General features: G+C 38.4%; 1 protein-coding gene across 2 annotated transcripts in view; it reads left to right on the forward strand.

The window, feature by feature from the left end:
- Positions 1-6,170: 6,170 nt before the first annotated feature.
- SOX30 (SRY-box transcription factor 30) overlaps positions 6,171-18,947 on the forward strand; it is a gene marked incomplete at both ends in the record, with an annotated part of 32,449 nt that continues 19,672 nt past the window's right edge. Inside the window, 4 exons of one of the 2 annotated variants that reach the window (XM_080804970.1) lie at positions 6,171-7,182; positions 9,058-9,297; positions 10,688-10,867; positions 17,400-17,892. In XM_080804970.1, coding sequence (XP_080661096.1) covers positions 6,171-7,182; positions 9,058-9,297; positions 10,688-10,867; positions 17,400-17,892 — 1,925 coding nt within the window. The remainder of the gene's footprint in view (positions 7,183-9,057; positions 9,298-10,687; positions 10,868-17,399; positions 17,893-18,947) is intronic. The other variant, XM_080804971.1, reaches the window with a different exon arrangement.

The raw sequence follows: 18,947 nt of genomic DNA on the forward strand, positions 1-18,947 counted from the left end.
AAACTTATGGCATACAGGTAAAGCAGTACACAGAAGGAAATCTATAGCCTTAAATGCTTGTGTTAGAAAGGAAACAAGATTTAAAATCAATAACCTAAAAAAAATCCAATTAACTAATCTCTCAACTTAAGAATTAGAAGAACAAAGCAAACCCAAAGTAAGTAGAATGGAGGAAATAATTAAAATCATAGCAGAAATCAATTTTTTAAAAAACAGAAAAATAATAGACAAAATCAATGAAAATGACAGTTCTTTGAAAAGACCTATGGAATTGATAAAATTTTAGTAAAACACCAAGAAAAAAAGGTATAAATTACCAAAATTAGAAATGAAAGAGAAGACTTTCTGAACCCTACAGAAGTTTAAAAAATTATAAAGGAATATTATAAACAACCTTATGCCAATAATTTTACAACTTAGTTGAAATAGGCAAATTTGCAAACAGAAATGACCAAATTGACTCAAGATGAAATACAAAATCTGAATGGGCCAATATAAGTAAAGACATTAAATTATTTACTTGAGTTACTGAAAAATAAAGGCAAGTTGAGGCCCAGAGGCTTTCTTTATTGGTGAATTCTTTTTTTTTTTTTAAAGATTCATTTATTTACTTGAGAAAGAAAGAGAGAGTGAGAGAGAGAGAGAGAGAGAGAGAGGAGTGCACAGGGAGAGGAGCAGAGGGAGAGGGAGACAAATCCTCAGGCAGACTCCCATCTGAGTGCTGAGCCTAATGTGGGGCCCAATCCCAGGAACCTGAGACCATGACCTCAGTTGAAACCAAGAGTTGGACACCCAGCTGACTGAGCCACCCACATGCCCCTTTACTGGTAAATTCTATCAACATTTAAGGAATTAATAATAACAATTAAATATAAACCCTTTAAAAAAACGAAGAGAAGGGAATACTTTCTAGTGCATTTTATCCTGACATCAAAGCTGCAAATATGTCAAAAGAAAAGTACACACCAATACCCTTCATGAATATACATGTTAAAATTCTAAAAAGAATAGTATTTGGATCCAGTAATGTATAAAAAGGATTATATATTTTGACCAAGTAAGGTTTACCCGGATTAACTTAACATCTCAATATCACTTAATTCAGTGCATATATTAATAGAATAAAGCAGGAGTCAACAAACTATGGCCCACAGACCAAATTTGGTATGTCTTTTGTTTCTGTAAATAAAGTTTTATTGGAATACAATTACACCCATTCATTCATATGTTGTCTAAAATTACCTTCATCCTACAAGAGCAGAGTTGATTGATTGCAACAGAGATCATATAGCTCACAAAACCAAAAATATTTACTATATGATCCTTTCTGAAAAATGTTGCTGACCCCTGGAATAAAGGATAAAGTCACATGATCATTTCAATAGATGTAGAAAATGCATTTGATAAAATCCAATAGACATAATAAAGCTCTCAACAAACTAAGAATAGAACTTCTTTAATTTGATGAAATGCAACTATATAAAACCTACAACTAACATCATGCTTAAAGATGAAAGACAATGCTTTGCTTTCCCTCAATATTAAGTATAAAAAAAGGCTATCCACTCTTGTCACTTCTATTCAACATTGGATTGGAGCTTCCAGCCAGTGCAACAGACAAGAAAATATGAATATAATATCAATATACAACCAAGTAGAAATGAAATTAAGAAAAATTACATTCATAAGTGTATAAAAATATTCAGAAATAAATTTAACAAAAGAAGTGCAGACTGTACACCAAAATTACAGGACATTATCAAGAAAAACTAAAGACCAAAATAAATGCAGATATGCCTTAAGTCTGGGAATCAGGAGACTCAATATTGTTAAGATAATCTCTTTTCTCAAAGTTGATCCACAGATTCAATGCAATTCTTATGTAAATACCAATAAGTTTTTTTGGGGGGGGGTGAAAATTGGTAAGCTAATGCTAAAATTTATATGGAAATCCAAAAGACCAAACACAGCTAATAGGATTTTGAGAAAGAACTAAGTTTGAGGACTTATTTGACCTAATTTCAAAATTTCTTTTTTTTTTTTTTAAAGATTATTTATTTATTTATTTATTTGACAGGCAGAGATCACAAGTAGGCAGAGAGGCAGGCAGAGAGAGTGAGGGGGAAGAAGGCTCCCTGCCAGGCAGGGAACCCGATGTGCGGCTTGATCCCAGGACCCTGGGATCATGACCTGAGCCGAAGGCAGAGGCTTAACCCACTGAGCCACCCAGGCGCCCCCTAATTTCAAAATTTACCATAAAGCTGTAGTAATCAAGACAGTATGATAGAACACTTTCAGAGAAAAACCTTTTTAACCTTAGGTTAGGCAAAGATTTCTTAGATATGATGACAGGCATATTGATAAATTAGACTCCATTAAAGTTAAAAGCTTCTGCTCTTCAAAAGGCATCATTAAGAATGAAAAATAAAAAGAATGAAAAGAAGCCACAGACTGGAAGAAAATATTTGCAAATGTGTATCTGTGTATCCAGAACATGTTAAGAAACCCTAAAATAAAAATAATCCCTTGGGACGCCTGGGTGGCTCAGTTGTTAAGTGTCTGCCTTTGGCTCAGGTCATGATCCCGGGGTCCTGGGATCGAGCCCCGCATGGGGCGCCCTGCTCGGCAGGAAGCCTGCTTCTCCCTCTCTCATTCCCTCTGCTTGTGTTCTCTCTCTCGCTGTGTATCTCTCTGTCAAGTAAATAAAATCTTTGGAAAAAAAAAACATTAAAAATCAAAATTAAGAAAACCAAAAACCTGATCTAAAAAAAATGGGCAAAAAGTTTAATAGACACTAGGCAATGAATATATATGAATAGCAATTAAACATATGAAAAAACACTCAGTGTTGCCTATTGTAACACTGTAACAATTACTTATTGTGAAAATGTAACTTAATTTATTTTTAAAATTATTTATTTATGTGAGAGAGAGAGAGAGAGCAGACAGCAACATAAGCTGGGGAAGGGGCATAAGCAAAAGGAGAAGCATACTCCATGCTAGGCAGGGAGCCCGAAATGGGGCTCAATCCCAGCACCCAGGGATTAAGACCTGAGCCAAAGGCAGATGCTTAACCAACTAAGCCACCCTGTGAAAATATGATTTTACTTTAAATCACAATTATTTACTACTACCTAGACTACATACCCACTGGAATGGCTAGAATTTAAATGACTTATGATACCAAATGTTAGAAAGAAGCAGGGAAGCTGGGACCCTCATATATTGTGAGTGGAAAATGTAAAATGGTACATACATTATACAAAGCACTTTGACAGTTTTATAAAATGTTATACATATATTTATCATATAACCTAGCAATTCTGTTCCTAGATGCCACAAATTTTGTGTATGAATGGACATTATATTCACAGCAGCCAAAACCTAGGAATAATCCAAATACCCATCAGCTAGTGAATAGATAAACCAGATCAATGAGAGACGTCTTACAACAAAATATCTATGTACAATTTGGTATTTCCATACAAAGGGATACTACTCTGTAGTAAAAAAAAGAATGAATTACAAATACACTCAACTTGGATGAACTTCAAAAAAATTATGCTAAGTTAAAGAAGCCAACAGTTAAGCTTACACATGATTCTGTTTAAATGAAATTTCTAGAAAAGAGAAAATTACAGTGACAGAAAGCACCTGGGTTGGAGGTGGGGGCAGAATTTACTGCAAATGGAAGTGAAAGCTTTTTGGGTTTCACTTTTGACCTTTTTTGAGTTGATGGAAATGTTCTCAAATGAGATTGTAGTGATGGTTATACAACTTTATAAATTCACTAAAACTCATCAAATTGTAAATTTAATTGTAAACTTATAGAAATCAAACGTCAAAGGAGCTATTTTTTGTTAAAAAAAAAGACTACTTTCTGCTTAAAATATATTCCCTGTATACTATTTACATTGCTGTTACACAGGACTGTCATATCAGCTTTTTAGATTACTAACTCAGATTGGAATATGAACTATTCATGCACAAAATCAACACTGACTTGATTTATTTCTCTGCCTCTTTTATCATTCTTTGTCACATAGTTGGCTCTTCTATTTAAACCCTAGTTCAGCAGTTCTCAGGGGGTGATTCAGGGATCAATTCTTTCTGAGTCTGGTAGGTTCTAAGACAACATTTGCCTTTATCACTTCTTCCCTCCTGAATGCATAGTGAAGCATTCCATATGACATGTAAATCACAACAGGCTGCACGAAGCAGACAAGACAATACAACTGTTTTCTTTTCTTTTTTTTTTTTTAAATTAAGCCAGACACTAGATTTAAATGCCACTCTTCTAATTTTGAGGAAAACATAGTTTTAGCATAAAATTGTGTTATGTTAATATATACTAGGTTTATTATTGATATTTTAAATGAATTGATAACCATTTTTAAAGTCCTTAGTTTTTATTTATAATATGTCAAGTATTTATAAGTAAAACCATATTAACAGATAAAACTACAAATATTGATAAATAAAAAGCTGTTTGGAATCTTCAATCATTTTTGTGGGTGTAAACGGTTCCAAGATAATAAAGTAGGAGAGCCACTGCCCTGTCTACCTTCCAGATATAAGAACTCCTGTTTGTCACATTGGACAACAGGGCATTAGAGAACTGGGCAGATCTTCTTTGAAAGATAACTTGTCTTGGTTGCAAAAATCATCTGCCTCAAGATAAATCTATAGCTTTTAGTCAGGACATCATTTAGAAATGTAGCAAATGTTAATCCAAGGTTTCTTTTTCTTGATGAAAATAGGCACAGTCCTAGAAAAGGAGAAGCATAATCATGGAAAGGACTTGGAGCAGCGCCTAGGGTAAGAGTAAACTCTTAAAATAGGTAGTAATTACTTTGTTATTATTAGACTATGGCAGTCCTTATTTACCTAACAAGTGTTTATTGAATGCCTACTAAAGCCAGGCTCTATGGGTCAGCACTGAGGATTCAAAACACTGCCTGTCCCCAAGGAGTTTATAGTCAAGTAGTGGAGTCAGTAGAATGATGACATAAAGGAATACATAATTACGAATTGTGGGAAAAGTTTTAAAAGAAGTGATGGACATATGAGTGCATAAAGGAGATCTGACCTGATTTTCAGAATCAGATAATAAGAATTCTCTGAGAAAGTGACATTTGGACTGCAATTTTTAAAATGCGCAGCAGGAGGCAAGGAGACACAAGAGAGGAACAGCGTTCAAAGCCCCTTAAGGTAGAATGATGAGAGGCCAGGGTGGCTGGAGTCCACAGAGCCAGAGCCATTTGGGGCTTTATATGCTTTGCAAGTATATTAGACCATTATCATGCGGTCAGTGGGGAGCCATGGGAATATTTAGGAGCGCGAGGTGTGACAGAACAGAACTATATTTGCACTTTAAAAAAGATCTCTGGCAGCTGGAACATAGTGGGACAAGGGTGAAAATGGAGACTATTCACACAGCAGTATCCAGGCGAAAGATGATGGAAGCTTGGAACAGAGTAATGGCAGTGGAAGGCCATAGAAGGAGACGGATTTGGCATGTGTTTCTGCAAGTAGGGCCCAAAGAACCTTATGATTAATTCAAAGTTTAATAGTATAGTTATTGTACAAAAGGGGGAGTTGCAAAGCCTACCCCTTTCCCCCTTGGTATGGATCCAAAGGCCCCCGGTGATGCCCGGCGCCTTCCGTGTATTCGGCAGAGCAAATCGCACATACAAGGCCAGGTACCCCACGCCGCGGAGGGGACTCACCGGACTTTATCCTCCGGAGGTCAGTGGCGTGGAACCGCACCGTCTCCTGGGCAACACCATTGTCGGGCTCTCCGGGCGGGGGAGGGGTAACTAAGGACAACGGCCGGATGAGAACTCCGGAAGAGAGGCAAAGTCAGAGGGGGAAAATGGACAGCACGTGCCACAGCCCAGGCCATCGCGGGTGATTCGAGGGCCCAGCACGAGGAGAGAGCCGAGGGCCGGAAGGGCCGCAGAATGCGCCTGTGATTGGAGGGCCGGGGGTATCGGGACGCTTGTGATTGGGCGAGGCCGAGACGGAGGGCCGCTTTTTGAACCGCGTAGGGTTCTGGGTAGCAAGGCCCTTGGAAGGGTCTTAACCGAAAGGGGGAGGGAGAAGGTCGCCAACAAACGGCTGAGCTCACAATCCCGGCCGGGAGCAGGCCGGGGCGGCCCCCTCCCCCCATGGAGAGAGCCAGGCCGGAGCCGCAACCTCAGCCGCGCCAACTGCCGCGGGCGACCCCGGCGCGCCCGCTCCGCCCTGCTCCCCCGCAGCTGCCGGTCGAAGGCGCCTCCTTTAGGACTGCAGCCGCGGAGCTCCCCCCATCGCCGCCCACCCCGTGCGCGTCCGCCATTGCGACCGTGGCCTCGTCGTGCGGGGAGGCCCAGGCGTCGGGTGTACAGCCCGCGGCGCGGTGTAGGCTGCAGGTGAAGCCGGAGCAGGTGTTGCTGCTGCCGCCGGGGCCACCGCTGGCTCAGGCCCGGGACGAAGGCGTCGTCGCCTCACCGGCGCAAGCACGGCTGCTGCAGCTGAGGCCCGAGGTGCTGCTGCTGCCACCGCCTCCGCCCGCGTCCGACGGCGCCCCCTGCCGGCCGGAGTTGCAACCGGTGCAGCCCCGGGCGCTGCACGTCAAGGCCGAGAAGCAGGAGCAGGGGCCCGACTCGGATCCGTCGGCGGGGACGCGAAGGCCTGTGGAGGCAGGCCCTAGGGCCTCCAGGGCGGCCAAGGTAGAAGGCCCGGGGCCAGCTGTCGACTGCCACCGAGGGGACGAGAAGAAGGCCAAGCTGGAGGGGGAGGAGGTCATGAGGGACGTGGTGAAAGGCGGGGAAGGCAAAAACCTGGCGACCATCAGAGAAGGAGTCATCAAAACGGAGGAGCCCGAGAGACTCCGCGAGGACTGCAGGCTGGGCACGGAGCCCGCGTCCAATGGCCTGGTCCACGGCAGCAAAGAAGTCATCCTAGCCCAGCCATCCAGTGCCTTTGGGCCACACCAGCAAGACCTCAGGATCCCTTTGACTCTCCACACGGTCCCCCCTGGGGCCCGAATCCAATTTCAGGGACCTCCGCCTTCAGAGCTGATACGGTTGACCAAGGTCCCCCTGACACCAGTGCCTATTAAAATGCAATCCTTACTGGAGCCTTCTGTAAAAATTGAAACCAAAGATGTCCCGCTCACCGTGCTTCCCTCAGATGCAGGTATTAGGCGGCAGGGGAATCTGGTTTTCAAACTTCGTCTATGTTGCCCCATAGCTGACATGTCAGCAGTTCAGAAGCCTAAACTAGAAAAATGAAATCATGGAACTGATTCATTACAGGGCAAAGTCTGCACAGGTATCACTTCCAATTGACTTGTACACATACCAGTAAAATACACTAAAATGTTCCAAGATTCCCAAACATTTCTAAAAATCTGTTTTAAGGCCCAGTGAATGATGAGATTTAGAGGTGACTAATGTTTATAACACAAAATAAGAATATCCTCACCATAAACACCGTTATTTCAGCCCTCAGTTTCTAAGCTACGCTTTATTGTATTGTAATAGTTCAATATTTTTACGTGTATCAAGAAGAAAATTTTATTTTTTAAAAACATTTTATTTGAGAGAGTGAGTGAGTGAGAGAGAGAGAAAGCACAAACGAGGGGAGGGGCAAAGGGAGAGGGAGAGCTGACTTCCCACTGAGCAGGAAGCAGGACCTGAGGCTCCATCCCAGGACCCTGGGATCCTGATCTGAGCCAAAGGCAGATGCTTAATAGTCTGAGCCCCCCAGGCACCCCAAGAAGAAAATTTTAAATAGTGTTTAATGAAAAAATGTTTATAATCAAATAGGAAGGTTTATACTGAATTTGGAGGTGATTTGTCTTCTTTAAAAATGAATAGTAACCATTTTTCTAAGAGAAAAGAGTACATGATTAATGTAATACTTTAGTATTCTAAAAGCTAAGAATGTAAAGAAATACAGAAAATGAAGATAGAATAAGCTAGAAATCGTTTTCAAAAATGACTATAGTTAGTAGTAACAACTACAAATAGGTATTTTGTCACTACTCATTATTTACAATATATAGTTAGGAAATTCTTAAGATTTAATTCAGATAATTTTATGCCAATGACTGTCATGGAAAATCATACCATCAGTTCATATTTTTATTCACTTTAATATTTGCTGTTTTCTTATTTTCCTTACTGATCCTTTCCATGTCACCCTCTTGCTTTTATAAACTTCATTTTCTAAAGGAGAGAAAGGGAAAGATTTCTTTATAATACTTATTTAATCCTTTGTGCATCTTAAAAAATTTTGTATAATAAGTAACTAAAATAAAGAGAGACAATATAAGAAGTTTATAGACAGTTGTTTTTGATGAATTAGGTGAGAGATGTGAATTTAGCCACCTTCCTTTATTGTAATTTCAACTGGTTCTATGACTCTCTAAAAGTCACTTTTATTATTTTTCTTTTATTTTTTTTCTTTTATTATTTTTCTTTTATTTTTTCTCCCAGGTCATAGGATTAGTGTCAATCACCCACTTTGGCAAGAGTTTCACCTTCATAATGAAATAGAATATATTATTTTTTATATTATATTATATTTATTATATTATATTATATTACAAATATTTTTACTTAACGGACACTACAGGGGCATATAAATGAGTTCCTTTAAACATTTAGGGAGCACCTAGCTGGTGCTAAGATTATAGTTATGAATAAGTCCTAGTTCCTGTTCCCCAGTAATAGAAGATTTTAAATGGGAAAGAAACTAAATGTTAACTATTGGTAGAGGTATTACCAAAGCCCAAGGAAGTAATAAGCCAACAGTTTACTGTGTCTTCAACATTATCACTCCTACAATATCTTCAACAATATTATTTTTTTGAGGAAAAGAAGAGTAATTCTAAGCTATAGTTTAGAATGCTGAGTTCAGGGGTTATGAGGCATTCTGGAATACTGGCAGTTCTTTGTATTCCTCCAGTTAAAAATAAATACAGATGAAGGTGCACTTCATTTTAACATTGTGTTTGCGTCTGTGTGTATGGCACATTAATTCAGTCTTTTAATTTTTGTCATGTAGGAATACCAGATACTCCCTTCAGTAAGGACAGAAATGGTCATGTGAAGCGACCCATGAATGCATTTATGGTTTGGGCAAGGATACACCGGCCAGCACTAGCCAAAGCTAACCCAGCAGCCAACAATGCAGAAATCAGTGTCCAGCTCGGGTTAGAGTGGAACAAACTTAGTGAAGAACAAAAGAAACCCTATTATGATGAAGCACAAAAGATTAAAGAAAAGCACAGAGAGGAATTTCCTGGTAATCAAATGAAACTTCTTTCGAATTTCTTTTAAATTGATTTAGGTAAAGATTAGACAAAAATGCATATTTTTTCTAATCTGATATGTAAAATAAAGAGAGTAAAGGCTAATAGTATAGTAATGATGGAATTGACACAGAGCATACATTTTCTTAAATAGAAGCAAGTAGAGGACTATCTGGTCTCATATTTGCCAACTAATAACAAACCAGGGGACATAATTTTGCTGTGTTTTTTTTTTTTAAAGATTTTATTTATCTACCTGACAGACAAAGATCACAAGTAGGCAGAGAGGCAGGCGGGTGGGTTGGAGGGGAAGCAGGCTCCCTGCTGAGCAGAGAGCCCGATGTGGGGCTCGATCCCAGGACCCTGGGATCATGACCTGAGCCGAAGGCGCAGGCTTTAATTCAATGAGCCACCCAGGTGCCCCTTTTACTGTGGTTTTGATTAAATATACAGATATGAATTTAATGAAGGTAAAACTCCAGAATGTAAGTCTGCAATTTTGCAAATATACTAGAAAATGAAGAGTTAAAATCATAGTAACAGAAACAAATACGCATCATACACTTAAAGACAATGAGAATGCAGGGATTGGCACCATGCTCCATTTTGATGTTATATGGTTATCAGAATACAGTTATGTCTTCTAATTGCCAAATTTATCCTCATCATGATGTAGTTTGAAACAATTTCTGATTTACTCCCCAGCCACGAGGGCATTTCTATTAAGCTTGGGTAAAGGCAAAGTGTATGGCCAACATGATCATGCATGATGAGAAAATAATTATTTTTTTCTAAAATATGAGCAGAAAGGTTTTGGGTGTCAGAGGCAACAGTTACAGAGAACCAGTTATTCTGTTTATCCAATGACTGCAAGCTGTTAAACTCCACTCTTCTGACTTTGGAAGGAAACTGTGTTGTTTGTGGACTTGAGACTGCCAAGTTTAGGAGAGTGACTCTTCCTAAGCTACGTATAAAAATAGTGACTGGTCATTAATGACCATTCCATTGTAAGATATAGACAATTATATCTCATAAAAAGTGAGGGAAAAGGAGGAAATGAATATCTTACAGGGGCATTATTTTATAGGTAAAGGAAAAGCTTTAGGATTCAAACTCAGTGTCTTTAATGTTGATTTTACTGTGGATTCTTTGGATATAAAACATTTGATCTCACTCTTCCTTTGAATTATGTGTTACAATATTGACCACTAGTTGGGAACAATATAGACATTAAAATGCACAGAAATTGCATAATAAAGTTGGAAAAGACATTTTACTTTTACAATAATTTGTTTTTTAAGAATTTTTTTTGTGAAAAGAACTATTTAAAGGCTAAATAGGGTCCTTATGTTCAAATTAAAAATTGCTTATCTTCTTCTATAGGTTGGGTTTATCAGCCTCGTCCAGGGAAGCGAAAACGCTTCCCTCTAAGTGTTTCCAATGTATTTTCTGGTACCACACAGAATATCATCTCTACAAATCCTACAACAATATATCCTTATCGCTCACCTACCTACTCTGTGGTAATTCCCAGCCTACAGAACACCATCACTCATCCAGTTGGTGAGTTTATTGTAGATTATGAATTTTTTAAAGATTTTATTTATTTATTTGACAGAGATCACAAGTAGGCAGAGAGGCAGGCAGAGAGAGGGGAAGGGAAGCAGGCTCCCCGTTGAGCAGAGAGCCCGATGCGGGGCTCGATCCCAGGACCTGCGATCATGACCCGAGCCGAAGGCAGAGGCTTCAAACCACCGAGCCACCCAGGCGCCCCAGTAGATTATGAATTGTTAATAGTTGTGTGAAAATTTTACCTTAAGTTGAAATTTTGTTTCTGTTAACTTAAGAATTTTTAGAACAATAGTATTAAGGGAAAAAAATCAAGAGGAAAGTAAAAACATGAAATTGGAGAAAGAAAAATTTCAGTAGATATGAAAGCATTTGAGTTTGCCAGAGTAGCAAATGTTCTGTGTGTAAAACCTCAGACTATTTAACTAAATTGGATAAGCCCATAGATTAGGCAGATAATGCAGGAAATGATGAGGTAATTCAATAGGAAATAGGAGTATCTTTTTACTATTAGCATAAAAGAATGCCTTGCTAATGGGGTACAGAGCATCCTGTTCTGGAATTTAGCAATGATGACTGATCTGTTAAGACCATTCTCTTGCTGCTCTAGACAAGCAGTAGAATAATCTATTTTCTACCAAATATTTGGTTCTCTATATTGTCTTTACCTAAATTTCTCTTCTATTATCACTTCTTTATAACATTCCTGTTCGTTCCTTTTAATAACCTAAAGTTGAAAAACTAGTATCTTAGGAACTTGTTGTAGGGCTGTCCCATCATGGGTTTGTTCTTCCAGAATCTATTTTAACTACCTCTTAGGCAGAGCTTTATACATTCACTACTTATTATTACTTGGACTAAAACTACTGCTCTTTCCAGTTTCCACCTGCTCAGATCCTTTTGGTAATAAAGCCACCCCTATGTGCTGAGAGGTTTAGATATCTTAAAAATAGACTTCTTAGACTATTACACATTTTTAATGTTTTTTTTCCTCTATGTATCATTATAGCAATTGACGGCAACAAAGCCGGAGTCAAGATGTCTAGTCTCAAGAGAAAGATGCAGAAAGCTCATTCTATTGCCCTATTCTCTTCCAGCATAGTCAAGCACTTCCATACTTCACTATTTGGCAGTATCTCCTTTAATTCTGTATTTCAACCTAGGCTTAATTATTCTTTTCTTAATTTACTTTGTTTTGTCTGCTATGTTATTTATGATTTCTACTTTCATAGTCTATGAATTATAGGTTCTAATCTATAATCTATAGATTCTATAATCTATGAACATAATCTATGTTTTCTCTTTATTCCTTTTTCTAAGACCTCTCTTTTATCTGCTTCTATCCACAGTTAAATGCCTTATGAGACCATTTGTGTTTACTTCAGCTAATATTTTCTCAGTTCTGACTTGGAGTTTCTCTACAGATCTTAGGTGGCATTCACCTAAGAGCACTTCTATCAACTTTGTCAATCTGAATTAGAACACTCTGTGAACTTGCCATTATACCACAGTAGTGTATATATTCTTAACATATCTGCTATGAAAATGAATTGGGGTTCAGACATCTTACAGTCTTTTGTGTCAGAAGGGGTTTATTGAGTCTTTCTGTTCTCCTCTCTGTTCTTTCAGTTGCCTTTTATACTGTAATGACTATTCCATTGATTCCACTGGGTTTCTTCTTTCTGTGATAGAGTCACTTAGTCACTTAGCATTGACTTTGAGGTCCCTCAGATGTGACTCCTTCAATTTTCCTTTGGACTGCCTAATTTTTATTTGCACTTACACACTTGGACTTCTTATTTTACACATTTGGACAAGCTTTTCATCTTTAAAAGATGTCTTTCCTTTTTGATGGGTTCTCTGATTTGCTCAGTTAACCATTAACAACTTTCTGATTTATTTGAGGCACAATTTTTCCTTCTGGGTTTTTAGCATTATCATATAAAATAGCCTTCATTTTTTAATGAACTCTTAAATTTAGTTTGCTTTATTTCCCCCTAACTGACACCTGTATTTCCAAAAATCTAATATCCCCAGGATGGACTTTTTTGTCTTTTCTTGTTGTTAGGATCTTAATATAAGTATGTTGTGATCACTACAGCCTGTATATTTCATATACAGAATTCATGCACTTTATATTAGTCTTTATCCATTATTTGGTTCTCAATCAAGGTTATCTCATTTTACTGTGTATTCTACTAAACCTATTTGTTCTAATAAGCAACTATGTGTTATGTACTATAATACGTAAGATGCATGCATCTTAGTATATTTTTATCTCATTAAGTCAATCTATTTGAAATCTAGCAATGTAATTTGGTATTCTCCCTTGTTTTGGTAAATATTTCCATCTCAGATGTTTCTCAGTCTGTAGTATATTCCACTGTAATATTTGCATGCCTGCCTACCTATCCCCCATTACATAATTTTTATTAAGTACTAAATATAGGTCAAACTCTGTGTTTGAGATAGAATACAAAGGTATCTTGATAGTCTCCTATTGAAGAGCTTATAGGGTAGTTGTAGAAAGAAGAGATAACAATACAAGTAATTTCACTATTTCTTTGATGGCATCTATAGCACCTTATCTGTTATTATTTCTATGACCAATGCATTGTGTCCACTGTGTCTTTCAGATTTCTTTTTTTTAAAAGATTTTATTTATTTATTTGAGAGAGAATGAGTGAGAGAAAGCATGAGAGAGGAGAAGGTCAGAGGGAGAAGCAGACTTCCCAAGGAGCTGGGAGCCCGATGTGGGACTCGATCCTGGAAGTCTGGGATCATGACCTGAGCCGAAGGCAGTCGCTCAACCAACTGAGCCACCCAGGCACCCTGTCTTTCTGATTTAATGCCATATCCCAAGCTCTTCTATTTCTCATTTCCGAAAATGATTACAGCATGATAATCCAGAATTCTTTTTAGATATCTTTCTTTTATCAAATGTCTTTGATGCAGGTTATGCCGGCATTCTCATTTTATATTAAATATCAAATTTGTTTATTTTAAAGTCTTCTAGAACTCTGGTGGAAGGCTGTATTTATTTTAGGCTGGCTTTTAAATGTCACTTTATACATATATGAATTTTCTGGTGAATTATTTTGTTCTCTACATTTTATTTCTAAAGCCCAAAATTGACTTGCCTTATTATATTGTCAGTTGACATCTTTCACTCTTCTGAATTTATGCATTTTCTCTAAATTTTTTATTTAAAAAATTTACTACTATTTCAGTTGTTTGGTAGTAGATATATGGTGCCTTCTCAGTTTACCCACCTCTTCTTATTTAACTGAAACAAACCAAAAAACCTCCATTATTCTGATACTGTTATAATCCAAAAAAATCTGGTCTTCTCTTTGCCTTAAGATCCATTCCAGCAAAGTATCATGTCCATGAGAAACACAAATCTGGCTCAAAAATTCCTTGAAAAGTGATGTAGTTCTTTATTGTAGGTTTTCTTGAGGGGGGCAGGGAAGGAAGAAACACATGGTTCAACATACTGTAAGTCATCTTGGGTCTCCTCATTACCATTGTCTCTTTACAAAGTCCCACTTTTTTTTTTTTTTAAATCAGTTCCATGTTTATCCCAATTCTCCATTTCCCATCTCTGTCTCTGTGTCTCTGCCTGTTACTCTATTTCTCTCCCCTCTCCTTCTCTCTCTGCCTCTTTTTCTCATTGTTCAGCCACATGCTGGTCCTTCTCTCCATACTACCTCCATATAACTTTTTCTTGTAGAGAAATTTGGTCTGTTCTCAGTTTCTGCCATTCTTCATTCCTTCACTATTTATCCCAGTCACACAACAACAGCCTCAGTGCATCCTCTGTCCAGTCAGTACAGTGGATTCTTTCCCCTTCAGAGAGATGGTGGGGGAGTATTGAAAATTAATAACTTCTTTTGTTCCTATTGTATTATATCATAGATCTAGAATTCTGCTCTTTATCTCATGTAATGATTAGATAATGTTAGCTGCTTTATAAGCACCTAAACATAATGGTTTAAACAGAATTATGGTTTATTTTTATCCATTTAAAGTCTAAAATAGGTATTTCTAGTCAGTGTATGGCTGTCTTTGAAGGAGTGACTCCTGGGCACAAACTACTTCTACGCTGTGGCACTGCCATCTTTAATATGTGGCATCCAAGGCCACTGGACTAGTGTGCATGAATCTACAGAACAGGAAAGAGCATGGAAGATAATGCCTGAAAGGTTTTCAGGGACCAGGCTCAGAAGTGGTGCACATCTCTTCTGCCTTCCATTAGGTAGCTCTTGGCCACATGGCAACTCCTCTGACTGCAAGGGAGGCTGGGAAAGGTAATTTAACTATGTGCTAGAAGAAGAGAAAATGGATGACTGGCTAGTCTTTTCAATCCCTTATCTAAAGTTTGATACATTAGAGCTCTGCCTTCCCACAAGTCTTCTCTCTTCACTGACAGTTTATGGAGATGACTGGGTGTTGCAGACGTTAACTTCCTGCTTAGCAACCAGAATTTCAACATTTAGGACATCTTCCTTATACTTCTATATAACTCTCTATGCATCTATTTTATTTTTAACCTCAGACCAAAACAGTGCCTGACATATGTTAGTTACTTGGTGAATATTGAGTTAAAGGATGCATGATTTATCATCTCATGCCTCGTACTGCTTTTTTATAGAAATATCTTTGGTAAAAAAGAACATTTCATTTCAGCTAAAAAATGAGTTCCTTCTTTCTTCAGTAACTAAAATAATACCAGTTCGTCTATATAACTTTACTTTGCCTAGGAAGATCATACATTCTTTACTGAGGACTAAGAGCTTTTTGTACTAGCTATAGGGAGGAGAAACCTGGGTCAGAGGTCTAGCTTTTAGGAGCAGATGTCTTGAGTACAGTGATAATTCAATTACAAGTCATTCTGGCTTCATTGTTGTTGGATAAGGGAGTTCTCCTTATATCAGATCAGTGGTAGAAGTGCTGTCAGGTATAGATTTATTTGTTAGGGTTTCTTTTCCCCCCATCTAGTCACAGCTTTCTTAACTATTATTAGCCAAGTTCCATGCCAAAAACTGGGATGCAGGTATGAATGAAAGTGCTCCTGCTCTCAAGCTTCCAGTTTTGTGATTGTGGGTAGGAGTGGCAGAGAAGCAAGTAACAGAGATTTTATAATATTTTGTGATAACTTATAGACTTACATGTTCTAAGGGAACATGGAAGAGGGAAATTATTTTATGCTTGATCAATCAGGAAAGGTCTAAGGCCTGTGCCTCACGGGGGTCGGTGGGGGGCATGTAACCTTAACAACTATGAATCAGGACAGCTTCACTCACACCCTGACCCTGTGTTGTCTGTGCTTGACTGGGTCAGGGGCCATCTTTGAAACAGATAGATAGATCCCTTAATTACCTACTTGTAGGTTTAAGAGGAGCATTATATTCCTTTTCTGGAGAGAAAGAAGGAAGGAAAGGCCTTCCCTGGGCAACGCTAAGAAAAGATCTACATTTCTTTCAGCCTCTTGCAGAGACATATTTCTAATCATAGAGTCTGTTCTTGGACTGCACTGGAGATCTAACTGCACTGGAATAAACCAGATCATGACTCTATTGCTGTGGCTTCTCTCTATATTTCTTTGGAAAAGTTTAATTAAGTTTAGGCTAAATGTGTTATTTGAATAACTTGGTAACTCAATTAGTAGTCCTCTCTTGTTCAAGAACATGACTGTTTCACCTACCTATAAAATTCTGCCATATTTGTTATGCCTTGCTGCAATAATACTGTTTTCATATCTGTCACAAATTGCTGACCTGTGGCAAGTCCTCTTCTCACCTGGGAATTTCCTTTTGTAATCGCATTGACATTGAATGCAATAAAGCAAAATAATTTTACTGATTATTTATTTTTTCAATTAAAAAATTAAATGTCATTCTAATGTCAATTTAATATAGGGAAGTATAAGAAATAGTAGAAAAATGACCCACATACTACCCTGAAATCTCAATATTCAAAGTAAGGTTAATATATTTACACAATAGAAAATTCAAACAGTATCAATAGATATATAATAAAAGTCTAGCTGCCCCATTGTCCTGTCCCTTCTCCCAGATGATTGTTCTTTAAAAGTAACCACTGTCAGTAGTTTCATATTATTTTTTTAAATAAACATTTATATATACACATTAGCATTTGTATGTTTTCATCTTTCACTCAATCACTCAACTTTAGTCATTTATTTATCCATTCAGAAATATTTGTTGAAGGCCATACAGACTTTTGAGCCCTGGATATACAGCAGGGAGCAAAACAAAACTGGTCTCTCCTCTCATGTCACTTAGAATCTAGATGGGAAAGAGAGACGAAAAAATGTAAAATAGGTAAACAGAATTATTTCAATTTCTTCAAATTCTGTAAAGGAAATAGAGTGGTGTGATGTGGTAATGTTATTAGGTGAGGTGGTTAGTGAGGACTTTTGGTTGTACAGTTTATTAAATTCTGGATAAAGAAAAACATGGAGCAACTCAATGTCAGACCTATGCTGTTTTTATTTCTGAAGGTGATGCCCCACCTGCCATCCAACTGCCCACACCTGCAGTCCAGCGCCCAAGCCCCATCTCACTTTTCCAGCCCAGCGTCTCCAGTACTGCCCAGGTGGGCGTCCAGGCTCCAAGTCTGCCTCTCCGACCAGCACTCCCACCCCAGCACTTTGCTGGGCCCTCCCAAACAGACACTCATCGGCTGCACTCCGGAGCCAGTCGCTCTGTGAAGAGACCTACTCCCGTCTCTCTGGAGAACACCAACAGGATTCCAACTAGTGCAAGTACTGCCCATGCCAGATTTGCGACCTCAACCATCCAACCTCCCAAGGAGTATCCCAGCGTTTCCACTTGTCCCAGAAGTGCTCCAATCCCCCAGGCTCCTCCTATTCCACACTCACATGTCTACCAAGCTCCTCCCCTTGGCCATCCAGCCACGTTGTTTGGGACACCACCACGATTTTCTTTTCATCACCCTTACTTCCTACCTGGACCTCACTACTTCCCATCAAGGTAAATGAACATTTTTTTTCTTTCACCTAAAGACACATACAGCTAATGAATTTTTACCTCTGAAGGTACCCCTTATTTAGAAAGGGACTACCTCAATTCTGCTTGGAATCTAGTTTTTTATTAGAGGCTGAACAGGGGCTGAGCAGTTAACATAAATACATGAAGGAGGCTAGATGAAGACTAGGAGGCCAAAGAGAGTTCATGCCCCATCTAATGGGGTAGCTGCTACTCAGCTGTAGCTGATGGTCACCACAAGATAATACAGGCTCCAATGTTGTCAGATCTGATTTTTTGAAAGTTATAAGGGTCCTTAAGATCATTTACTTACTCCCCCCATACATTATTCATAGAGTTGTGCCTCTCAGACTTACTTTTTGTGTATCATTCCTAGGTGATCTTGTTACAATGAAGATTCTGAGTCAGTAGGTCTGGGGTAGAGCAGTATCCTATACCAGGGTATAGTAGGCCTGATATTCTGCATCTCTAACAGGTTCCCAAGTGATGCCAGTTCTGTTGGTTTGTAGACCAAACTTTGAATAGCAACACTATAGAGGAAAGTGCTTGGTCTGGGAGGTTTAGTGACTTGTTCAAAGTTACACAGTGGTCTTTTTAACCTAAAAAATTCCCATATAAATTATCAGTGAAAGAACTGATTTTTATAGGGAAGCATCTAGGGAAAACAAATTTATAATTTTTCATTTTGGAGTGATAGAATTTAGCTTCCTTGCAAATATTCTAATATAGTAAAAGTTCTACTTTTCAATTGTTAAGTGCATAAGCAGATAGTTTCTACCGAGATTAGAATGTTACATGTTCGGTACCAATCTTCTATTGTTACTTATTTAGGAAAGTAAAATTACTTCCCACTTAGGCATACCAATAGCTCAAAGAACTTTGCAGGTATATATTATGTTACTCCAATTCATAATAAGATTCTTTGTTTTCAAGGCCTTAGCTCAGTTTGCCAAAACTATTCCCCATTTTATGGTTTAGTGGTGGTCGAGGGGTCAGTAACTCATGTTCTGGTACAACTTTTTGCTGTTAGAGGAAGCAAT

This window comes from Martes martes (genome assembly GCF_963455335.1).
Source record: "Martes martes genome assembly, chromosome: 5".
Classification (NCBI taxonomy): domain Eukaryota; kingdom Metazoa; phylum Chordata; class Mammalia; order Carnivora; family Mustelidae; genus Martes; species Martes martes.